This window comes from Lepisosteus platostomus, chromosome 14 (genome assembly GCF_059453375.1).
Source record: "Lepisosteus platostomus isolate fLepPlt1 chromosome 14, fLepPlt1.hap1, whole genome shotgun sequence".
NCBI classification, from domain to species: Eukaryota; Metazoa; Chordata; class Actinopteri; order Semionotiformes; family Lepisosteidae; genus Lepisosteus; species Lepisosteus platostomus.
Window position 1 is genome coordinate 1174215 of NC_142624.1, and position 24003 is coordinate 1198217.

The 24003-nt window shown below is 58.0% G+C and overlaps 3 protein-coding genes across 6 annotated transcripts; 2 read left to right on the forward strand and 1 right to left on the reverse strand.

The window, feature by feature from the left end:
* Nucleotides 1-438: 438 nt before the first annotated feature.
* On the forward strand, nucleotides 439-6300 carry LOC148648587 (GTPase IMAP family member 8-like). 3 transcript variants are annotated; one of them, XM_088606995.1, is made up of 4 exons: nucleotides 439-769; nucleotides 1423-1828; nucleotides 2730-3413; nucleotides 3677-6300. In XM_088606995.1, exons 3-4 carry the CDS (start codon nucleotides 2915-2917, stop codon nucleotides 4756-4758), a joined length of 1581 nt encoding a protein of 526 aa, XP_088463121.1. In that variant the 5' UTR covers nucleotides 439-769; nucleotides 1423-1828; nucleotides 2730-2914; the 3' UTR covers nucleotides 4759-6300. The 3 variants fall into 3 exon arrangements, with proteins under 3 accessions (XP_088463121.1, XP_088463119.1, XP_088463120.1); XM_088606993.1 differs by lacking the exon at nucleotides 1423-1828 and having other exon boundaries at nucleotides 440-769; XM_088606994.1 differs by lacking the exon at nucleotides 1423-1828 and having other exon boundaries at nucleotides 441-769; nucleotides 3695-6300.
* An 836-nt stretch (nucleotides 6301-7136) lies between these two features.
* Nucleotides 7137-14401, forward strand: LOC148648588 (GTPase IMAP family member 8-like). Of its 2 annotated transcripts, none has more exons than XM_088606954.1 (5): nucleotides 7137-7290; nucleotides 8885-9645; nucleotides 10317-10431; nucleotides 10608-11504; nucleotides 13349-14401. In XM_088606954.1, the coding sequence occupies exons 1-5, from the start codon at nucleotides 7251-7253 to the stop codon at nucleotides 14257-14259; spliced, it is 2724 nt and encodes a 907-aa protein (XP_088463080.1). In that variant the 5' UTR covers nucleotides 7137-7250; the 3' UTR covers nucleotides 14260-14401. The 2 variants fall into 2 exon arrangements, with proteins under 2 accessions (XP_088463080.1, XP_088463081.1); XM_088606955.1 differs by having other exon boundaries at nucleotides 8885-9582.
* A 2566-nt stretch (nucleotides 14402-16967) lies between these two features.
* Nucleotides 16968-23190, reverse strand: kdelr3 (KDEL endoplasmic reticulum protein retention receptor 3). The gene is made up of 5 exons (XM_088607148.1): nucleotides 22645-23190; nucleotides 20788-20888; nucleotides 19962-20120; nucleotides 19108-19360; nucleotides 16968-18041 (listed from the first exon to the last, which is right to left on the reverse strand). The coding sequence occupies exons 1-5, from the start codon at nucleotides 22733-22735 to the stop codon at nucleotides 17998-18000; spliced, it is 648 nt and encodes a 215-aa protein (XP_088463274.1). The 5' UTR covers nucleotides 22736-23190; the 3' UTR covers nucleotides 16968-17997.
* Between the last annotated feature and the right edge of the window lie 813 nt (nucleotides 23191-24003).

Here is a 24003-nt window from a genome sequence, read left to right on the forward strand (position 1 = left end):
CACTGCAGAACTGCATGTACAAGAAGGGGTGTCACCAGTTATACGAGAGACCTCGCAGCACTGAATGGAAAAGGACGTTCTGCAAGATCCGGCTGGTTAGTCTTTGCACAAGGGCCTCTGAATTATAACCTAGCCGCGCTGCAGGCAGCTGCAGGTGAGGTTCAGTGGTGCCGACAATCCGAGACCGAGAGCTCGTTCTCACACTGTCGTCAGGAGTCACGGGCCACTTGACCAGGTCCACTCGCTGAAGCCCCTACTGAAGGTGTAAAGTGAGTTACACTGTGGACTGTGCTTCCCAAACAGCACATGAGGACCTGCGTGGTGTTGTGAGGTGAGGCAGTTCGGCCCTCTGCTTCTTCCACCCTGTCGTGACAAGGCTCTGATAACCCGTGCTGCTAGGGCTACTTTTCCACAGCCCCACCCAGAACCCAGTGCTGCAATCTGATAACGACCGTACAAGTCCTGAAGACCCCAGAGACAATCGACTGTTTTATGCCGCGCCTTCGAAAGCGAAAGCTTCCGTCTCCGAGAGGCACAGCGCAGTTCTATCGGGAAGCTGTGACCCCGCCGCAGGTCGGCTGACACCCCAGCCCTCACCGCACACGAGGGCTGGAGCTGTGCCGCTCGCACGCACAGCAAAACCGAAAGCGCGTCTGCGCTGTGCGGGCCGGCAGCCGATTCCAGGAACCCGCCCTGGGGCAGACTTCCCTCCGCTCAGCTTCCGAAGAGGCCGCTGCCAGCGTCCCTGCCCGGATCCCGCCGACAATGGGTGAGTATTTTTAAACATGTCTTTCGCACCTGAAGGGAAGCGCAGGGAGCGTTTTGAAAACGACGAAGCTGCAGGGGGAGAGGGGGGCTGGGTCGTTGGGGGGTGATGTTGCGAAAGCGAAAGTAATTCGGCAGAACAAAAGCCGCCATGTCGCAGATCATAATTCACCTGTGCCACTCCTTTTAACAACATTCCCTCTGTTGGCAAAATAAACACTACAAAACAAGAACACGTCACACGCATTCTTCTGTGTGTCCCGAGAAGGAGAAAGACATGGCAGAGATTGACGCCACAGAATGACGCTCGATGCTTCAGAATGACAGTAGGAGAGCCGAGGCGAGAAATCAAATAACACAGATATGCAGAAGAATTATAGGACGATTCTAGAATAATAAGGATCAGTCTTTAGATCATTCTACAGGAACAGCTCGTGAGTGCAGATTGAGAACTAGTTGCACAGGGCACAGCCTGGCACACACTACTGATTAGCGCACAATAAAACATCCCTGCACGCAGAGCAATGAGTCATTAAAAAGTGTGAAGTCCCTGCTCCATTCAAAGTTCTCTGTGTGCTTACGTACTGAAAACAGCGCTGTACAGGAAGGAAGTGAGAGCCACAAGCTCTCCTGTTTTTCTTCCTTCCTGTCTCACAGGGGATTCGGGTTAAAGTTTACGCAGACGCTGCACAGAATATAATCGCAGAGAGGAGGTGTGCAGAGAGATTACAGCCAGACTGGACGCTCCGCCTGGTTCTGGGGGGGTTCCTGCACTGGGCTCGACATCTGCCGATCTCCAAGCAGAATCGGATTCAGAAATGGCTGCTCTGACAGCCGGCAGAGGGCTGTACCAGCTGAAAGAGACGCTGCTCAGAGGGCGAGATGTCCCAGTCCGAGTGTGAACGGGCCCAGTTTGGAGGGCCTGGACGATTGATCAAGACGACATCCTCGTACACTCCTCCTCCCCTTGAGCAGAGACAGGCTTCTGCCCGGTTTCGCGCTGAGAATTTGAAACCCAATCCCGGGAGGTGCGAACAGTGAAAAACGGACACGGCGCATTAAGGCGAGTCGTGAATAGACAGAGCATTCAGGCAAACCCGGGTGCGAGGAGCCAGTCGGTGTCACCGATGTCCGGCTGTACTCTGAAAGGCAATTGATGGATATTGTAGAATAAAGTTTATTTTTTTTAAATGCTCCCCCCATGGCTACAATATTTTTCCCCCACTCCTGAAACCAGGAGAGGCAAGATTAGACATGCTTTTCTGTACATCAGGTTAACCTGCTTATATACCTCGCTCCCGCCAGAAAGTTAAAAAAGAAAACAGCTCAGCTAAGCTAAGGGGGCTGTTTTTTCTTTAGTCAGCACGCTCCAACCTCCTCTAGAGGAGCGGGCATCGGGGCCGACGCCTGCAGAGCACCGCACCAGCCCCGGCCTCTCCTCCCACCACCTGCACACCTGTAGGAAGGGGTTCCGAGTGACAAACAGGGCGCCAGCAGTCTGTGAACATGCAGTATCACACCCTGAGCTGTGCTGGGTGGATTCCTTACAGTGCTGAGTCCGCACCCCCTGGTTACAGATCAGGTTACCGAAATCAGATCTCTCGGGCCTGTGCTCTGATCAAGGCCACAGTGCTGGTTTTTCTTCTTTGCCCTTAAAGGGACAGACCTTCATTTCTGTCCTGACAAGTTTTCTTTGGTTCCATGTTTTGTCCTTGAATTGTCCTTGAAGCCCTCAACAGGAACGATGAGAGAATTGTGCTTGTAAATGTTCTGAGAATGTGATTCCCTTCTTTGCCAATATGTTTTGTTTTGTTTTTATTGACTAAAATATTCTGCTATGGACCATTCTTAGATGTCTCCCCATTTGAATTAGATTTAACCAGGTGAAGATGAACGAGATTTCTTCGTCTGTTAGAGGTGCGTAGAACGTGTTCTGGAGGAACAACAGAGCGCTTGTCTTTCAGATCCCAGTCACCCGTCGGAGCTGCGGCTCGTCCTGCTGGGACAGACCGGAGTGGGGAAGAGTGCCACAGGGAACACCATCCTGGGAGCAGAGGAGTTCCCGTCTCGCACCAGTGCCTCCGGCACGACGCGGCACTGCCAGAGCGGATCGGTGAAGATCAAGGGTAGGCGCATCACTGTGGTGGACATGCCTGGACTGCTGGACACTCGGCTCTCCCCGGAGGAGACTCAGTCCCACAGGGACAGCTGCCTCTCCCTGAGTGACCCCGGCCCCCACGCGCTCCTCCTGGTGGTGAAGGTGGGGCCGTTCTCAGACAAGGACAGGAGGGTGGCAGACAGGGTCCGGGAGCTGTTTGGAGAGGAGGCTCTGAGGTTCACCGTGGTTCTGTTCACCCGGGGAGACGACCTGGAGCAGCAGAGCCTGGAGGAGTTTGTCCGGGGGAACAGAGACCTCCAGCTGCTGGTCCAGCAGTGCGGGGGCAGGTGTCACCTCTTCAACAACAAGAGCAGGAGTGACCGCGCCCAGGTCAGAGAGCTGCTGAATCTCATAGACAGGATGGCCACTGACAACATGGGCTTCTTTGTCTTCTCCGAGAGCCAGAGAAGAGATGCAGAAGTTGGCAAAAACCGATCGAAGAGAGAAAAGCCAGTCGTTGAAGAACTGCCTACCTACAGTTATAATAAAGGTAGGTTATAAAATCGAGCAGGAGTTCCTGCTATGTGTGTTAATTTAGTGCAGATGGGAGGGCTCCAAGACAAACAGCATGGGGCAACAGCTTTAAATCAAAAGATACAGAAGTCCTCCACATGATACAGAATTAAAGCCCCGACACTCATACAAGTTAGCTTGTTGGAAAACGTGGATTCGAATAGATAAGGGAATAGAAAGATACAGTCAGTTGTTTTGTTTGTTAGACAGAAAGTTTTGAATTGTTTTCTCATTAAAAAGACGACCGCTGTTTGTCAGGCGCGGCCCAGGGGGAGCGAGACGAGCGCCTGCGGATCGTGCTGGTGGGGAAGACGGGGGCCGGGAAGAGTGCCACAGGGAACACCCTCCTGGGCAGGGCGGAGTTCGACTCCGACGCCAGCCCGGCCTCGGTCACGTGGACCTGCCGGAAGGGGACGGGAGAGGTGGCGGGGAGGCCGATAGCGGTGGTGGACACCCCGGGGCTGTTCGACACGCAGCTGTCCGGCGAGGAGATCCAGAGGGAGATCGCCAGCTGCGTCTCCCTGTCGGCGCCGGGGCCCCACGCGTTCCTCGTGGTGATCCAGGTGGGGCGCTTCACCCAGGAGGAGCGGGAGACGCTGGAGGTGATCAAGGGCATCTTCGGCGAGGAGGCCGGGCGGTACACCATCTGCACGTTCACCCGAGGGGACGACCTGGGCGGCAAGGCCATCGCGGAGTACGTCCGCGCGGCGGACCCCGGCCTCCGCGACTTCATCCGGGGCTGCGGAGGAAGGTACCACGTCTTCGACAACCGGACCGGCGGCCGCGCCCAGGCCCGGGAGCTCCTGGGGAAGGTCGACCAGATGGTGGCGGCCAACGGCGGCGGCTGCTACACCAGCGAGATGTTCCGGCGGGCGGAGGCGGCCATCCGGCGGGAGCAGGAGCGGAAGCTGAGGGAGCGGGAGGAGGAGATGGGCCGGGAGAGGGAGGAGATGCGGGCCCGGTACGAGGAGACTCGGCGGAGGCTGGAGGAGGAGCGCCTCCTGGGGCGCGGGCGGATCCGGGAGCTGGAGGGCGACCGGGAGAGGAGGGAGCAGGAGAGGCGGCAGCTGGAGGAGAGCCTGCAGGCGCTGCGGAGACAGATGGAGGAGATCCACAGGAAATACGAGGACGAGGCCCGGAGACGGGCCGAGGAGTTCAACGCCTTCAAGGACGAATACGGGAAGGAGGCGAACAGAGCTGGAGGAGGAGGAGGAGGAGGAGGAGGAGGAGAGAGAACCGCCGAGGCCGGGCAAAGGGCGGAGCAGAAATCGATCAAAACAGATGTGAGATTTACAATGGTAAGCCTGTGCGTTATACAGTAAAGCACAACGCCCGCTCCAGTCACAGGTCGGCCAACTGCTAAGCTCCGAACATCTGAGGCAGATTGAAGTTCTTCAGCCCCACAGCACGTTACAACGGGTAATTCTCTACACACGGGCACTTGTAAAAGACACGAACCGCTCTGAACAGATCGATATCACCCCACCTGTGTGGTTCAGGACAACCTGCACCATCTCGAACAAGTACAACTATACAAAACATCATCGACGGCCCAGGCAGTTCTGGTCCAAGTATTTTAGCGCCTTAAGTGTGTAGGTCTGCATTATAAGCGTGCGGATGTTACTGTAGTCACTTGTTAAATTAAAATATACATATATAAGGTTTGAATTCACAGTTGTATCGCTATAGCAATGCAGTAAACGTGCATTTTGAAAAGACACAGAATAGTACACGATTTAGGTAGAAAGTTACACAGGGACGTGTTTAAACACCGTTATAAAAAAAACCCATCGTCCTCCATCGTACACTGGAGACCCACTGGACCACATTTAAAGTTTTTTTTTTTAAGAATAAAACATCGACTACAGAGCCCAAACACGGAACCGGAACCGATACACCACTCGGGTAACACATATCCCGAACCCAGCCGGTCGGTTCTGGACTGAGGGACTCATAGGACCCTTCCCTTCGTTGTTACAAAAAAAACTAAAATTTCACAGACTCGTTCGTTTATTTTTGGTTTTTATTCGCTCATTTTTAATTTTTGAAGCGTACCCAGCGGGCCTCGCGCCGTTCCCTCAAGGAGGGAGGAGGGGGGGGGGGGGAATTGGCGCGAATTGGGGGAGTTTTGTCACTTTTTAAACCATAAAAATACAAATAAAATCACTAATACAGACATGGGATACTGTATATAAAACAGCAACTTGCTGAAAACAGAAACTCGCGTCTGCTTTTGACCTCACTGATCGGCTCAATCTCTCCAGACTCTCACAGAAAAGTCATCATACAATCGCCTCAAAGCGCCAGTTTATCCCGTCCCAATCCAAACCCTCTTCGCAAGCTAAAGAAAAAGCCAGAAGGGACTTACTGTACCCCTCCTTCTCGTGTGCGTCGGCCGCTCGCTTTTTCCTCTTTTCGTGGATTTCTGGCGCCATTCCCGCCGCCGGCCGCAGGAGCGCAGTTCCACCGGCGGCCACGGGGGGGCGCGCCGCGGCCATCACTGGCGCAGCCCGCTGGGCGCACCCTGCCAGCACACGGGCAGAAACTGCTCCTCCCTTCATCTTCCTCTTCTTACACTTCCGTTTCTTTCACGGAAAGGCTGGAAACAATATTTACGCCTGCATCGCTCGTTGTGGCTTCGACCATGATACTTGCTCGTTAGGATGCGCATTAAAAGAAGCGGTCTGTAAAACAGACCCAAGGGCGCGTCACCCAATGCAGGACTGTGAGAGCTGTGCGGAACCTCACCCCCATTTAACTTTTTTGTCATGTGTAACTGTCCTGTACCCCTGATTGAGTTATACGGACTCTTGTGTGTATTTGTTATCTGTTATCGTTTCAATAAAAACAAATATAAAAAGAAACTTTTTGCACCCTTTATTGTCCTGGATGGGAGGTGTACAGGCAGGTACAACACTGTTAACAACACATTTAGCCCGACACGAACGCGCTTACACAGAGGAGGCACGCCGAGTCGCCCCTGCACTGCAGAAAATAAAGCAGTCGCTTCTTTGCTTCAGTCTTCAGCGGCTGCGCACCTCTCCCAACACTCCGAACACTTGACTGCGGAAGTCAATGACTTGGGCCGAGGCTGACAAACAGCGGGTGCTGTGTATTTAATGTTGTCCCATGATCTCACCGGGCGGGGTGACGTTTACGCGCCGGGCTCACGGCCGCTGGGGCTCCGCTCTGACGTGGGGCAGCGGTCTGTGGGGGAGTTTGCATGCTGTGCCCTGCGATTTTTGCCCCGGTGGTCAAGTGTCCCCCCAGGGTCCGGACAAGCGGGTGTTACCCGCGCCCCGTGCCTCTTGACCGGGTGAGAGTGTACGGCGCGCTGGGGACTGCAGCGTCTCCCTGTGTGGGTGAGCTACTGGAAATGAACGCCTCTGCGCCGGTGCAGTTATAATAATAATAATAATAATAATAATAATAAACGTTATTTTATATAGCGCCTTTAAAGGTGGCTTCTCAAAGCACTTTAAAGTTCCCTTTCCTGAGCCCCTGGTACGAGTGAAGCCCGTGCACGGTGACTGGTAACGGCACGGAGGGGTGAGGAGGGTGAGGAGGGGGGAGAAACTGAGATGAATGAGGACGCCGGTCCCACCGGTCCCACCGGCTGCACAGCCCGGCTCGGCGGAGGAGCGGCTGTCATCCAACAGTCCCAGGGTCGCTATAGTTACAGGGCGGCGGCCTAAGGCTGACGTCAGCCCAGCGCCGCCCCCCGGACGCGCTCTCCTGCCGGCGCTGCGGGCAGGGCAGACCGAGGGGCGCTCACACTCGGAGGAGGCATCGAGCCGTACCCCCGGACACAGCCATGGCGTCGCTGCGGGCAGCGGAGGGGACAGCAGCGGGAGGTAAGGGGCTAGTTCACCGGCCCGAATGTCGCTGTAAGAGACCGAGCGAGAGAGAGAGACAGCGCTCCAGGGCAGAGTACAGTACAGTACAGTACAGAGGACTGAGCCGTGTGTTCCCATCAAGCTGCAGACAAGGAAGTTGTGGACACTCTATAGGGTCCATACCGACACGGAAACACTTCACCTATGCCCTCTATAAACAGACACGTTTGACTATAGAGACTTTAACTCTATAGTCTACACCCGGACATGATCAGGCTCTGTAAATGCTGTACCTAAGCTCTATAGTGAACAGTATAGGGACCAGTAAAGTTCATTCCTGCTGAAAAGAGAGGTGAGTTTCGGTGTGGGGGTACAGTCTAGACAGACCTGTTCAGGCAGTATTTTGTGATTTTTATCCCTCCCGCTGAGCTCGTAGAAAGGACGTTTCACTGCCTGCAACTACTAGTGCTGCTGCTGTATTGTTGTGCAGTTGATAAATCAACTTTGATTGATATATAGTAAATACCTAAACTCGGTGGTGTTCAGTATATACAGTCATGTTCAGGCTATATACACTAGTAAATACCTAAACTCTGTAGTGTTCAGTATATACAGTCATGTTCAGGCTATATACAGTAGTAAATACCTAAACTCTGTAGTGTTCAGTATATACAGTCATGTTCAGGTTATATACAGTAGTAAATACCTAAACTCTGTGGTGTTCAGTATATACAGTCATGTTCAGGCTATACAGTAAATACCCACACTCTGTGGTGTTCAGTATATAGTCATGTTCACGCTATACAGTAAATACTCACACTCTGTAGTGTTCAGTATATAGTCATGTTCAGGCTATACAGTAAATACCCACACTCTGTAGTGTTCAGTATATACAGTCATGTTCAGGCTATACAGTAAATACCCACACTCTGTAGTGTTCAGTATATAGTCATGTTGAGGCTATACAGTAAATACCCACACTCTGTAGTGTTCAATATATACAGTCATGTTCAGGCTATACAGTAAATACCCACACTCTGTAGTGTTCAGTATATAGTCATGTTGAGGCTATACAGTAAATACCCACACTCTGTGGTGTTCAGTATATACAGTCATGTTCAGGCTATACAGTAAATACTCACACTCTGTAGTGTTCAGTATATAGTCATGTTCAGGCTATATACAGTAGTAAATACCCACACTCTGTGGTGTGCAGTATATACAGCCATGTTTAGGCTATACAGTAAATACCCACACTCTGTAGTGTTCAGTATACAGTCATGTTCAGGCTATACAGTAAATACCCACACTCTGTGGTGTTCAGTATATAGTCATGTTCAGGCTATACAGTAAATACCCAAACTCTGTGGTGTTCAGTATATAGTCATGTTCAGGCTATATACAGTAAACACCCACACTCTGTGGTGTTCAGTATATAGTCATGTTCAGGCTATACAGTAAACACCCACACTCTGTGGTGTTCAGTATATAGTCATGTTCAGGCTATACAGTAAATACCCACACTCTGTGGTGTTCAGTATACAGTCATGTTCAGGCTATATACAGTAGTAGATGTATAAACGTGACCGGCTGCCCCTGTGGTTCCCTGCAGGCGAGGCGGCGGCCCGGCCCGGCCCGGAGCTGAGGCTGCTGCTGGTGGGGAGGCCGGGCAGTGGGAAGAGCAGCTCGGGGAACACCATCCTGGGCCAGAGCGCGTTCCGGGAGGGCGCGGCCACGCCCGTGTGCCGGAAGAGGAAGGCGACGGTGGCGGGGCGGCGCCTGGTGGTGGTGGACACGCCGGGGCTCCTCAGCGGGGACGTCCCGCCCGCGCGCGAGGCGGCCGAGCTCCGGCGGGGCCTGGCCCTCTGCGAGCCGGGCCCCCACGCCCTCCTGCTGGCCGTGCCGCTGGGGCGGGTCAGCGCGCAGGACGGCCAGGCCGCCGAGCGGCTCGGCGCCGCCCTCGGGGAGGGGGCGCTGGCCCGCACCCTGGTCCTGTTCACCGGGGCGGACCGGCTGGGGGGCCGCGGCGTGGAGGAGGTCCTGCACGGCGAGGAGGGCGCGCGGAGGGCCGTGCAGCGCTGCGGGGGCAGGTACCACGCCCTGGACAACCGCAGGACCAGCCGGTGCGGCCAGGTCCGGCGGCTGCTGGAGAAGGTCGAGGCCATCGTGCAGGAGGAAGGCGGGGGCTGCTACAGCGCAGGGGAGAGTCCGGGGGCGCCGGGCGCCGCCGCCGCAGGGGAGAGTCCAGGGGAGCCGGGCGACGCCGCCGCAGGGGAGAGTCCGAGGGCGCCGGGCGACGCCGCCGCAGAGGTGACGCAGTTTTTCGGCCAGCTGGCTCTCGGAGGGGTCTCATCCGGCTGTGTCCGAGCCAGGGTATGGGCTTCCACAACAGGGCTGGGCAGCTAGTTCCCCACTCCCACCACCCTCTGCGTACAGTAGCGCCTCCTGTCCTGACTGGAGGAGCTCACCCAGCTGTGTCTGGAGAGAAGTCAGGGTATCGGCTTCAACAACACGGCTGGGCAGCCTGTTCCCCACCCCCGCCCCCCTCTGTGTACAGAAGAGCCTCCTGTCCTGACTGGAGGAGCTCACCCAGCTGTGTCTGGAGAGAAGTCAGGGTATCGGCTTCAACAACACGGCTGGGCAGCCTGTTCCCCACCCCCGCCCCCCTCTGTGTGAAGGGGCACCACCTGGTGTCAGTTTTAATTGCACTTCCACGCCGTTCTCACCCGTGTCCTCTGGCTGCTCGCTCACTGCTGGTGCCGAGGAGATCTGCTGGGTTGAGTGGGCTGTCGGAGCCCTTGGTTCTGAATCCGTGTCTCAGGCCACCCTCTTTATTCTTCTCTGTTCCAAACGAAACAGACCCGGTCCCTTCAGCCCGTCAGTGCGGGACACCCAGGCAAACCCAGGACAGCATCGGGCTGCTCTTCTCTAGGAGGATTCCCGAGCGGAACTGTCCGTCTGCTGAAAGTGTACAACCCGTGACCTCCCCCTGACCGGAGTTCTGCGGTTTTGATCCCGTGTCTCTGTCTCCCCGTCTTTCACAGGAGGGGTCCCCAGGGCCCTCGGGGGCCGAGGGAGGGCCAGACGAGTCTGGTCCCGCCGAGCCGGAGCGGAGAAAGAAGGAGAATCCGGAGGACACCCCGAGCGGGGAGCTACCAGGCAAGGGACGTCGATCCTCATCCACATCATTTCACTCCGCACCCTGGCTACCAGGAATCCGAACATCGGAACAGGAAAATCCGAACATCGGGTCCAGAGAGGAGTTTCCCGATCCTGCGGTTCCTGCGCTCCGGCATCCCTGCTCACCACTCCTTCTCCCTCTTTCCCCTTCCCAGACGAGCCCCTGGAGGACTGCCTGCGGATCGTGCTCGTGGGGAAGACCGGCGCGGGGAAGAGCGCGGCCGGGAACACCATCCTGGGCCGGCCGGCGTTCGCCTCCCAGGCGGGCTCGGCCTCGGAGACGAGGGCGTGCCAGAAGGAGCGGGGCGTGGCGGCCGGCCGGCGGGTGGCGGTGGTGGACACGCCGGGCCTGTTCGACACGGAGCTGCCCCCGGGGGACACGCGGCGCGAGCTGGCCCGCTGCGTGGCCCTGGCCGCGCCGGGGCCCCACGCCTTCCTGCTGGTGGTCAGCGTGGGCCGCTTCACCCCGGAGGAGAGGGAGGCCGTCCGGCTGATCCAGGCCACCTTCGGCGAGGCGGCCGGGCGCTACACCGCGGTCCTCTTCACCCGGGGCGACGACCTGCGGGGCGAGCCGATCGAGGACTACCTCCGCCGGGGGGACCCCCGCCTGCGGGAGCTCGTGGCGGAGTGCGGCCAGCGGTACCACGTCCTGGACAACAGCCCCTCGGGGCCCCGCGCCCAGGTCGGGGGGCTGCTGGAGCTCATCGGGGCGATGGTGGAGGGCAACGGCGGCAGCTGCTACACCAGCCAGATGTTCCGGGAGGTGGAGGCGGCCATCCAGCGGGAGCAGGGCCTCATCCTGCAGGGGAGGGAGGACGAGGCGGCCCGGGAGGAGACGCTCCAGCTGGCCCGGTACCAGAGCCAGGTCCGGGAGCTCGAGGCCCGGCTGCTGGAGGAGGGGCAGAGAATGGAGGCCGAGAGGCAGGAGAGGGAGGAGATGCAGATCGAGCAGCGGGGCAGGAGCCAGAGGGAGGCGGAGAGGAGGGAGTGGGAGGAGAGGCGGCGGCAGGAGGAGCAGCGCAGGAGGGAGGCGGAGCTGGAGCAGCTGAGAGGTGAGCTGCGCGGGACACGGCAGGCGCAGCAGGAGAGCGGGGCGCAGCGGAGCCTGAGGGCCAGGCAGGAGGCCGAGACGTCCCCGGCGGTCATCGCCCAAGTCGTGGGGAGGCTCGGCCGGCTGGCCATCGGCGCGGCCTTGGCGTTCTTCCTGGGCTCGCCGGTCGCCAGGGCAGCGGGCCCCTACGTGGGCGAGCTGGTGGACTGCTTGGTCCCCCTGGCGGCCGCGGGGCTGCGGAAGGCGGCCTGCAGCATCCAGTAGGGCTCGGACCGCCCGGCCCTGCGGTTGGAGGCGTGTACGTAGCGCGTTCCCAAGGAGATGGACCGGGCGTCTTGAAAACGATGGACTGCAGATACAGGAGCAAGCCCTGCCTGCGTGTCTCCCCCGCGGGGATAAGATAAAGACACGCTGTAGACAAGATTCATGACAGATGAAAATACAGATGAGCGAGACGCACTCACCGGATATGGGGATCAGCACGAACTCCCCTTCGCCACGCACATTAACACGGGACACCAAGGAGACCGAAAGAACAGAACAGGAGTGTGTTTCAGGGCAGGGTCTGGGTGTGTTGAGTGACATGCAAGAGTGTGACAACAGCTGCACTTCTCTGTGTTGCAGTATGTTTTATTTCTATCTACAAGATGATTTTTATATCCCTGTGTGGCAATGAGAATTGTAGTTACAGCAGAGCTGCCACTAGAGGCCGCTAACGTCCGCCTGGAGTTTCACCTGAAGGGCATTGTCTAGTTTATCGGTGGTGGGATGTGAGCCTCATTCTCACAGGGGGATGATTTCAGAGGATTTGGGCTAGAAAATCCGGAACTGGGTGGTGGGTTGTTTTAGAGCAGGTCTGTGGTTAAAGTCTGTGGAATAAAGACTCCTTCAACACATGTCTGCTGTCTGTCCATGGCCTCACTCCTGAACTCACAGCTCCCTTGGAGCAGGTGGCACAACGCTCGCACCCTGAGCTCAAGGGCTCCGCGTGAAGGCGGAGGTGTAGGAGGTACCGGGGAGTTTCCCAGGTGCTATCCCAGAAAGCACCTGCTGCACGCGAGAGAGGGTTTGGGACGATCCAGGATTGGGATGATGGATCCAGGCGAGGACGGTGTTAGTGCTGTTGACACGGGCTCAGTTTTAAAACTAGAGACCAGAACTCCCAACGCTTTCTGAAGAGGAAGGAGTGTAGACGTTCTCCTGCTCCACAAACTGTACATTTGATGTTGATAAAAGTTACTAATGAGAGGAGGCCATACAGCCCACCCACCTCGTTTGAGAATTAGTAGCTATCTTAATTATTGATTGATTGATTGATTGATTGGGGTCCGCTGACAAGTGGCCAGATAAGCTCCTTGGATCAACAGGACGCAGTGAGCTCTTCGGGAAGCGGATCAGCCTGAATAGCGTTGCTTGCCTTCTGTCTGAGAAGAGCTGATTTTCAGAGCCGCCCTGCCTTCAGGAAAACCGGAGACCGGAATGGCAGGGTGGCTGCCGAGACGTAAACGATCCGTTATTTAAAAAGGGCCATCGGCGTAAAACGGGCCGGATCTTCACGTAGCACGAGGTCCCGGGCCCCTGCTGCCAACGGACACGAGGACCGGAGGGAAGGGAGACGAGCGCCGCGCCGGGCAGTACACGCCCGGACTCTCCCCCAGGGCTGGGAGGTGCCGGGGATTCTGGGAAGAGAGCGATGAAAGCAGGCTTGTCCGCAATCCGGACGGGAGCCGCAGCCTCGCCCGGCCTCCTCTCCCCCCTCAGGCTCCGCCGGGGGGGGGATTCCAGAAACACGGCCTCGGTAACGCTTCCACAACAACAGCGAGGTGTTCTTCCTCCCCGTTGCAGGCTGTGGGTCTCCAGAGCGGAGGCAGGATGGGACCGGAACGGCAGGCGCCGGGCCAGGAGCCTCCGCGGACTTCCTCCGGGATCGGGATCGGGATCGGGCCGTGGCGCCGAGCGGCCCGAGCTCGGGGCCCCCGCTGCGGCTCGTCCTGCTGGGGAGGGCCGGCGTGGGGAAGAGCGCGGCGGGCAACGCCATCCTGGGCCGGGAGGAGTTCCCGCGCGGGCCGACCGCGGCCTGCCGGAAGGGGAAGGCAGAGGTGCGCGGGCGGCCCGTGGCCGTGATCGACACCCCGGCCCTGTCCCGGACGAGGGGCTCCCCCTGGGGAGGGGCGGGGCGCGAGGTGGTGAGGTGCTTCTGCCTGGGCGCCCCGGGGCCCCACGCGTTCCTGCTGGTGCTCCGGCTGGGCCGGTTCTCCCGGGGCGACGGGGAGGCGCTGGAGCTGGCGTGCAGGACCTTCGGCCGCGGGGCCGCGCGGCACGCCGTGGTGCTGTTCACCCACGGGGGCGAGCTGGGGGGCCGGCCGCTCGAGGACGCCATCGCCGAGACGGGCGGGGGCCTGGCCCACCTCGTCCACCAATGCGGGGGGCGCTACCACGCCCTGGACCTCCGGCGGGCCGGCGGCGGCGCCCAGGCGGCGGCGCTGCTGGAGAAGGTCGAGGCGCTGCGGCGGGAGAACGGGGGCAGCTGCTACGCCGGCGCGGCGTTCCGGGAGGCGGAGGCGGCGGTGCGCTGGGAGCAGGGGAGGATCCTGCGGGAGCGGGGCCCGGAGATCCGGCGGCTGGAGCAGGAGAGGAGGGGCATCTTCCTCGGGCGGGTCCAGGGGGAGGTGCTGGCGGAGCTCCGGCGCCGGGAGGGGGAGCGGGCCAGGGAGGAGGCGGAGCAGAGCAATCCGCTCATCCGGGCGGCGCAGTGAGGGGCTGCCCAGCGCCCCCCGGTGCTGGCGGGAGGAGTACAGGGAGCCGAGCAGACGCTGGAGTCCTCCTGCAGCCCCCCCTGCACTGGGGGCTGGACAGAAGCCCCCTCTCGCCCCCCGTTCCTGTAGTCACCCCTGTGCAGAGAGTACAGCTCCTGCAGATTCGGTCTGCAGGCGATTATATCACATTATGTTATTATATTATAGTCGATACTCATCGATAAATCAATAAACACCGCGATATCGCTTCCGTACAGACGGGACGAATCGACGCTGGTGGATAATTGCGCGACACCCTCAGGCAAGCACGCAGAGCCCACAGAAAGCTCCGGGCGAAATAATTCACAATCGCATCTCCGCAGACACGTGAGAGGTACTGTACTGGGTGAATCTGCCGATACCCAGGCTAAGAACGGGTTGATACGCTAATAAAGCAATATAGCAATCTGCAATTTCCCTCACGGGATCAATAAAGTATCTATCTATCTATAGAACTTTTCGCTATAATAAAGATTTTAAGATGACAGTAAAAAGAGGTTAAACTGCTCAGAGGAAATCTTTTGGAAATCGATTTCAATATCGGAGGTGGGAATGAGTTTTCAAACGGTTGTCAATTAAAAGGTACGCAGATGTGTGTGGACACAGGGAGAGTCTCCTTGATGAGTTCGGTTTTATAGTGGGACTATGATAAAAAACTCGTCTTTCGGGGTTAAAATTCCGGTCCCGTGCGGGTCCGAACCGTCAGGACCGGCACCGGTGTGTCTGTGGGCTGAAACTCGGTCCGCCCTCCTGAAGCGGACCTCGACGTCCCGGTTTACAGGGAAGTCAGCGAACCGGCCGGACGGGCATGGCCAGCGGCAGAGCGGACCCGGGCAGGACCGGAGGTTCCGTTTTCAACCCGCTCGACCGACCCCGGAGCGAGAGGCGCTGTTGAGGACCTACCCCGCTCCAACGCGTGTGAAGATCCGACAGCCGGGGGGAAAATGATCTTCCTGCGGGGAGGAAGTTTATTCCTCGGAAGGTCCCGCTGTGCGGATTTCAGGCGCAGAGCGACGTGGACTCCCGACTCTCCACCGCCTGAGCTCTCCGAGGGAGAGAGACCGGCGGGTCCAGCGCAGGACACCGTCCCTGTGACAGCGTAACAGCCCGAGGCGCCGCGGCAAAGACCTCGTACAACCGCTGGCGCAGGTCCTGCTGCTGCGCCTACAGACTCGACACTCGCCCGCCTCGGGCACCTCACAGGCAGCCGTACCCGCGAGTTCATCACACGGGCCCACCGCCTGAACCCCCGGGGGTCGCCAGCCCAGGTCCAGGGAGGGTGGGGGGGATCTCCGCAGAGCCCCAGTCGAGCCGGTCTTATAGCCAGGCCGGCTGTGTCCGAAGACGGGGAACACCTGTGCAGTTCCGAGGAACAATCGAGTAATCCTCTCTGTGCCTCACCTGCCGCACTGAGCCCGGTTCCGCTGCTCCAGGTGCTCAGAAAGGCAGGCTACACGGGCGACAGAACCGCAGGTTTTCAGTTCAGCTCAGCTCCTTCCCGGGTTGATGGGACCAGACTGATTTAAACCCACGGGCGGAGAAGTACTGCAGAGCGAGCTGCCGATTCTCGGAATGAAGGCGCTCGGTTGATCTTCGCTGCTCAGGGGACCAGCGTGACGTCCCGGGAGAGAAAGGACCCGTGAGATATCGCAGGGGACCCTCTGACGATGAGGGGCCCATACACCGAGAGCCAACCAACTCTTCATTACCGCCGAGCGGGGCAACGATCCCCGCATGCTTCTGATCACACGTTCACTATTCCTGACATCGATCAGACCTCGTGCACGAATGATCAATATTCCCGATTTGTTCTGAAGTGCGATTTCGGGGGACACGTTTTACAGTGCTCATCTTATCCAGTCAGCTTAGCGTTGACTGGGCACAGGGGTTAACCCTGTCTGGCAGACGAGCTTAATGAACTGATCACAGCTCAATAGCTGAAGGACTTTGGAGTCTCCCTTCTTCTGCGCTTACTTTGGCAGCTCCTTTTACATTACGAGTACTGCAAAAACTGTGTTTTTGTTCCAGACACCTGCAACCCTTGGTGTAAAGGAAGCACCTCCTGTCCTTGGTTTTAAACATTCTTCCCTTGACTTTAACTACTTGTGTTGCCTGTGGGGCTTCACCCCTGGTTCTGAAGTCCACTGAAGATTCTGAAAACCTAAATAACTTTTCCTCGCAGCGGTCTGTCTGAGACTCGCTCTCTTTAGTTTCTACCGTTTGTCAGCGCGGAACGTTCTGATCAGCACGGGAGAGCGTCTGATCGCTTCCCTCTGGCCTGCTGCCTGAGCACTCGCCCGTGTGTCTGTCCTGGGGACCTCATCCTCATGGGCCGCGCTCTAAACCCAGACTTGTAAGCGTGGTGCGCACGGCCGCCCCTTGGCTGAAACGTTTCCCTGCCGCGGTACTGTTGAGTGAGTGTTCCGCAGAGATGCCATCAGGAGAAATGAAAACAAGCGTGCCCCCTTCAGAGGAACACGTAAAGCTTTATATCGGGCTGAAAAGAACAGAGGCACAGCTTTTCGGTTGTGGAGCCCATGTTCCGGTTGCGTCTCTTCTCTCCAGCAGGGAATAAAACTTTACCTGTTCCTTCGCTGACGCAGCTCCCTCCTTGAATGTCTCCCTCTTCATACCCGCACAGCCAGAGAAAAAAGAAGCCAGCTTTCGGAGGCGGTTGAAACGCTGTCTGTACCTTTATTGATGCACAGAGGCAGTAAGACACCTCACACGCAGACCGCGGGGGCCCCGCCCCTTCCGCTGGTGGGCGGGGACAGACCCCGCACAGCAGGCGAGGGGGCGGGGCTCTGGGTTAGTCTCCTCCCCTCCCCCCTCCCTTATCGTGCGAGGAACAGATCCCGCGATACTTTCTGCGACGCAAAATCGAGGGGCAGGGCGGAAGAAAGCCGCCAGCCAACGAGTTTAAAAACACATACAAGAAAAGCACCTGTAAGAAACAGCGCTGGGAACACCGGGGCAGGGGGCTCAGCAGCACACACTCTCGCGCAGACGGGGGGAGGAAACGTAACAGATTTCAGCCAATGAACAAGCTCGCACAATTAACCAATTAACATGTAACTTGTAAAAATCTCCTCTCAAAACACCCAGAGTCTCCCCTTGTCTGCCACCTTTACCCCAGGAGGAGGCAGACTCCCTGCATCTCTTTGTACAAGGCACTGTAGAGAGAGGACAGGACCAGAGCTGCAGACTTCTGCGGCTGTTGGCTCTGGTAACAGTGAGCAGGCCCCCTCCCAGCACCAACCACCCCGGGGCAAATAAGGGGCACTGACCCCTGCTGGCAACTGTGTACAGGCTAAAGCACCACAGGCATATATTGAGAAGAATCCCTTTAACGCTCCTTCACACACACAGACAAACTCAGGCGTCCCCACTGGGCGAGGCACTGAGGGCCCAGGAGAGACCCTTCTGGGAACTGATTGTGGGCTCCCCTTGTCCCCCAGTTCTGGGTGGTCCGCTTGCCCCTGTCACGGGTTCGGGGGGGCTCCGTGAAGCAGCTCTGGTCTGAGAGTGAAGGTCGCACACGCACACAGGACAGTGGTGGCACAGCTGGCGAAGGAGGGGTGTCGAAGTGTGGCAGAGTCACCGGAATGTGGCGAGGGGGGTCGGGAGGGGGGGCCCCGCCGTGCTGGTCCAGGCATGGGGGGGAGAGGGGGCAGAGGGGGTGGGGGCAGGTGGCAGAGTTCACACTGGCATGGGCAGACTCATCTTCCCACTGCCCCTCAGCACTGCGGAGAGAGAGGGAGAAGACGGGTGAGGTTACTCGGTCGCCCAGAAATGTCGGTGCGCCCCGAAACTGGCAACAAGCCTGAGGTATGCTCGGCGCCCTCAGACACATCCATCCTCCCTGCAGGTCAGGGGCACAGGGCAGCCCCAGCCTATCCCAGCAAGCAACAGGCACCAGGCCATCGCAGGACTTGCACTCCACACGCCTGATCGCACACGCGCTGCCCACGCCCGACCCCATACCCACTCCACACGCCTGACCACACACCCACTCCACACGCCTGACCGCACACCCACTCCACACGCCTGACCCCATACCCACTCCACACGCCTGACCCCATACCCACTCCACACGCCTGACCACACACCCACTCCACACGCCTGACCACACACCCACTCCACAGGCCTGACCACACACCCACTCCACACGCCTGACCGCACACGCGCTGCCCACGCCTGATCGCACACGCACTCCACACGCCTGACCGCACACGCACTCCACACGCCTGACCGCACACGGACTGCCCACGCCTGATCGCACACGGACTGCCCACGCCTGATCGCACACGCACTCCACACGCCTGACCGCACGCCCACTCCACACGCCTGACCGCACGCGCACTCCACACGCCTGACCGCACGCGCACTCCACACGCCTGACCGCACGCGCACTCCACACGCCTGACCGCACGCGCACTTCACATGCCTGACCGCACGCGCACTCCACACGCCTGACCGCACGCGCACTCCACACGCCTGATCGCACACGGACTGCCCACGCCTGATTGCACACGCACTCCACACGCCTGACCGCACGCGCACTCCACACGCCTGACCGCACGCGCACTCCACACGCCTGACCGCACACGCCCACTCCACACACCTGACCACACGCCCACTCCACACGCCTGACCGCACGCGCACTCCACACGCCTGACCACACACCCACTCCACACGCCTGACCACACGCCCACTCCACACGCCTGACCACACGCCCACTCCACACGCCTGACCACACGCCCACTCCACACGCCTGACCACACACCCACTCCACACGCCTGACCACACCTCTGGTGAAGTAGAGGTAGAAGAAGTCGCAGTAGAAGATGGTCTGCACCACGCCCGACACCACGGCGATCTGGTCGAAGAAGCCCTCCGTCTGGTAGCGCCAGACCCAGTTGGCGATGTAGAGGGCGCGGTACAGGCCCAGGAAGAACAGGTAGTGCGTGGTGATGGACTCGGCCTCGCCCGTCTTGGTGATCATGAAGAGCTGCGGCAGGATGGCCACCGACTCCAGGTAGATGGAGAAGGTCCACAGGATCTGGGGCCGGAGAGAGAAACACCTGTCTGTCTGATCCGGGAAACACCTGTCTGTCTGACCCAGGAAACACCTGTCTGTCTGTCTGTCTGAGTGATCTGAGATACACCTGTCTGTCTGTCTGTCTGAGTGATCTGAGATACACCTGTCTGTCTGACCCAGGAAACACCTGTCTGTCTGAGTGATCTGAGATACACCTGTCTGTCTGTCTGATCTGGGAAACACCTGTCTGTCTGTCTGAGTGATCTGAGATACACCTGTCTGTCTGACCCAGGAAACACCTGTCTGTCTGACCCAGGAAACACCTGTCTGTCTGAGTGATCTGAGATACACCTGTCTGTCTGTCTGATCTGGGAAACACCTGTCTGTCTGTCTGAGTGATCTGAGATACACCTGTCTGTCTGATCCAGGAAACATCTGCCTGTCTGACCCAGGAAACACCTGTCTGTCTGTCTGTCTGAGTGATCTGAGATACACCTGTCTGTCTGGGACAGCTGAAGCAATGGGAGGGTGAGACCAGTGGGAAGCGCTGTGAGATGAGACCAGCGGGGGTGGGGTGAGACCAGCAGGGGGCGCTGTGGGACACAGGCGCACTGAGCCGTACCTCCAGGGGGGTGAACTCGCTGTTCTCCAGGAAGGACAGGCCGGCCACCGGCACCAGCAGGAACTCCACACGGAACGAGTCGTTCTCTGAGTCATAGGAGCCGCGGAATCGCATGTAGATCAGGTAGACCGTGGCATACGCCAGGATCAGAAACACCACCTGGAAACAACCGGATCACAGACACCGGGATCAGAGACAGAGGATCAACGACACCGGGACCACAGACACCGGGATCAGAGACACTGGGATCACAGACACCGGGATCACAGACACAGGACCACAGACACCGGGACCACAGACACCGGGATCAGAGACACTGGGATCAGAGACACCGGGATCAGAGACACCGGGATCAGAGACACGGGATCAGAGACACCGGGATCAGAGACACCGGGATCACAGACACCGGGATCAGAGACACCGGGATCAGAGACACAGGATCAACGACACCAGGACCACAGACACCGGGATCAGAGACACTGGGATCACAGACACCGGGATCAGAGACACAGGATCACAGACACCGGGATCACAGACACTGGGATCAGAGACACAGGATCACAGACACTGGGATCACAGACACCAGGATCAGAGACACCAGGATCACAGACACGGGATCACAGACACCGGGATCACAGACACCGGGATCACAGACATAGGATCAGAGACACTGGGATCAGAGACACTGGGATCAGAGACACGGGATCACAGACACGGGATCACAGACACGGGATCACAGACACGGGATCACAGACATGGGATCACAGACACGGGAGCAGGACACAGAGCACATCAGGAGCAGACAGGACCGGGGTGCTGCACTCGCCTTCATCACAGTGTTGTAGATGGAGATGAAGCTGGTGAACAGGTCCAGGTATCTGGTAGTGAAGACCAGAGCGAACAGCACCTGGCTCTTCCCTGATATACCTGCAGACACACACAGTGGTCAGCACTGTCCCCGGGGAGCTGTCTGCGTGGAGTTTGCATGTTCTCCTCATGCTCACCTGGGTTTCTTCCTGGTACTCTGGTTTCCTCCCACAATCCAAAGACAAGCCGGTAGGTTAACTGGCTTCTGGGAAAACTGTCCCTGGTGTGTGTGTGTGCTTAATTGGCAATGTTTAGCTACTGATTGAGGATGCCTACAAAATCTGAAGAGCTGGAGACCATTGGTATGAGCTGTGCTAACATGACTCTGCACTAACATGCAAAAAACACTGAGTCACTTTTCCACAGACACATGCGCAGAGCCCCACAATGCACAGACGCATGCGCACAACAGACACACACAGACAAGTCCACACAGACACACACTTGCACACGCAGACAGGTGCACACAAACACACGCACACACCTGCACACGCAGACAAGTGCACACAGACACACACAAACACACAGGACTCTCAATGGCCTATTGTGTCCCAGCAGGCTCAGATCTGCTTTCCTAAACAAACGTCTCTCTGCTCTGATGTTCCTGTTTCACATCCCAGCCCTGCACCGGTCCTGTTCTGACCCGCTGGCAGCCGGGTGAGAGAGACTGCGCTCAGGAACAGCCCTCAGAGGGACGCTGGGGTCACGCAAATTAGCCCCCATGTCAGTTAATCGGGGTCCCGACCCCTGACCTCCAGGTTCCAGGGGGTGGTGTGGAGGTCCCACCGCCCGGGGGGCTCGCCGCTCCGCAGCGACGTCATCCCCCGGAACTTCCACCGCGGGCGCGCGGGGGGCGAACCCTCGGCCGCTGCCACGTCATAATCTCAAGGAGGACACGAGCATCCTGGTTCGAGTCGGAGTGACGTCATGACAGGATTCTTTCATTTATTTTTTGTTGTTGTAGAGACAGTGCAAGCTCCCGGCTGGGACGTCGCAGAGTCAGATCGAGTCTGTTTACCTGTCGTAAGCCTGTCGCTCTGCTCCCACTCACACCTGTCCTGCCCGCGTGTTTACAGGCTCTGAAAGCTCTTTTTCAAGGCTCTCTGAAACGCAGGACAGTAGTTCCGTACACGCGTCTTTATTCTTCGTTAAGAGAGCTGTAGCAGCGCTCTGTTGAACATCTGTTAACAGCCTGCGCTGCAGCTGCGCAGCTCCGAGCACGGCCGGGGGTCCGGGTTCCAGCCCAGAACCCAGTGACCCAGGAACAGACAACTCCAGCCGCGTCTGTCCCGGGGGTCCCCGGACCCCAAGAAGCGAATCAAGCCTGAGAGTCAAGCCCGCTGTTCGCCGGACCTGAACGAGCTGAAAACCGCTTCTAAACTCAGAAACCCGACTCCTGAGGGCCGGAGCTGTAACTGTGGAAGAGCTGTCTGCGCGCTGGGAACACACAGACGGCGCTCGAGTCGGAAGAGCCCGCTTGCCCCTGAGCTCAGCACCCCCTCATTACAAAGCCCGGGACGTGCCAGCGGGAAAGCTGCTGTCCCTCGTCAGTATCCCCGGGAATCTTCGTTCTCAGAACCTCCCTCCTTCTCTAAAAAGTCGTCTTTTAAATTCTGCAGAAGCGCTTTCGAAGCGACAGAAACTTTTTTCGCCCGACCCCCTGCCGTCTGCCCCTCCGTGCAAGCGGGCACGGCGCGCCGAGCTGTCCGACGGCGACCTGGACCTGAGGAATGCGCGACCCCCCCGGGGGGCGACGGTCCAGCGCCCGGGCATGCTCGAACCCCGAGCCAGCAACCCCCCAGAGCACGACACGTACCTGCGCACGACTTGGACCTCCAGATCTTCATGAACAGGATGATTATGGCCAGGAGATGCGACAGGTCGCCCAGAAGCCGAAAGACATTCATCGTGTTGCTCGATCTCTTCCAACTTTTGTCCAGACACGCGTTCTCTCTTGTTAATCTGAAACTCCACCTTTCGAGCGAACCGCAAATATATATATATGTGTGTGTGTGTGAGAGTGTATCTGTCTCAATCACGCCGGACCGTGGCAGAAGTTTGTTGGCATAAGTAGTTGAAAAAGTGCATCTGAAAAGACTGGCGATACGCTCTGCACGCCGTTTCGCGAGCTGGGAGTCCGACTCTGTCCTGCCGAACCAGTCCTGTCCGCCCCCCGGTGTCGAGATGCACAGCCGCCCGGAACTTGCGCGCCGTCTGCTCGAAGGAGTTCTGCCCCGTTCCCCCTAACACAGCGCTGCAGGAGTTTGCCGACCCGTCGTGCGCATCCCTGCCCGGCCAGTACCTCGGCCACAGTGGGTGACGTGGCTCACAGGCGCAGTAGGGCTGTGGGCTCCGGCAGGGACGCGCGCGCGCGCGTGCCCGCTCGCTCGCGGCGCGTGTCGGGTTACAGCTCCGGGATCCGCCGACAGAAACCCCGCGCTCCGGGTTTTAAAGGGGAGTGGCACGGAAAGATTTCTTTCACGCGGTTTGAGACGTCAAGCTCCGGTTTAAACGCTCGAGTGCTTTGTTTACAGGACTGCTCATTTTTTTTGTCCCTCTTCGAGCGCATCCTGGAGAATCCAGACCTCTGAGGTCGACTTGGTGCGTGTGTGTGTTAACGAGGTGGTCGCCCAAGCAGTAAGGCGCACAGGATTCTGGACAGACTGGCCCGTGTGATTCTCATCCGCAAGTGTCTACAGTTCCCTGAACAGGCACTGCACCGAGCCGAAAGGCATAATACTGTGTATAATAAGACAGGACTATCACACGTATGTGTGTTACATACCCGATGTATTCGCTATCTGTGTCTTTAAGAGATGCTTCAGTCTTCAGGTTCCAAGAAATTATTATTTATATAGATGGATCCTAAAGGGTTTTACAGACAAGAGGGGACCGAATTCACCCACCACTGAATTGGAGCCCCACCTGGGAGACACACAGTGATCATTCTACACCGGTAACCCCACCTGGGAGACACACAGTGCTCATTCTGCACCAGTAACCCCACCTGGGAGACACACAGTGATCATTCTGCACCAGTAACCCACCTGGGAGACACACAGTGCTCATTCTGCACCAGTAACCCCCCCTGGGACACACACAGTGCTCATTCTGCACCAGTGACCCCACCTGGGAGACACACAGTGATCATTCTGCACCAGTGACCCCACCTGGG

What these genes read in the sequence shown, in the direction of transcription:
- LOC148648587 (XM_088606993.1), top strand. An exon ending in TACCTACAGTTATAATAAAG is followed by an intron (nt 3,414 to 3,676) that starts GTAGGTTATAAA and finishes CTCATTAAAAAG; the next exon opens with ACGACCGCTGTTTGTCAGGC.
- LOC148648588 (XM_088606954.1), top strand. Translation starts at nt 7,251, where the DNA reads ATGGCGTCGCTGCGGGCAGCGGAGGGGACAGCAGCGGGAG. An exon ending in CCCGAGCGGGGAGCTACCAG is followed by an intron (nt 10,432 to 10,607) that starts GCAAGGGACGTC and finishes TCCCCTTCCCAG; the next exon opens with ACGAGCCCCTGGAGGACTGC. An exon ending in GGAGCTGGAGCAGCTGAGAG is followed by an intron (nt 11,505 to 13,348) that starts GTGAGCTGCGCG and finishes TCCCCGTTGCAG; the next exon opens with GCTGTGGGTCTCCAGAGCGG.
- kdelr3 (XM_088607148.1), bottom strand. Translation starts at nt 22,735, where the DNA reads ATGAATGTCTTTCGGCTTCTGGGCGACCTGTCGCATCTCCTGGCCATA. An exon ending in TCTACAACACTGTGATGAAG is followed by an intron (nt 20,121 to 20,787) that starts GCGAGTGCAGCA and finishes GGTTGTTTCCAG; the next exon opens with GTGGTGTTTCTGATCCTGGC. An exon ending in GCGAGTTCACCCCCCTGGAG is followed by an intron (nt 19,361 to 19,961) that starts GTACGGCTCAGT and finishes CTCCGGCCCCAG; the next exon opens with ATCCTGTGGACCTTCTCCAT.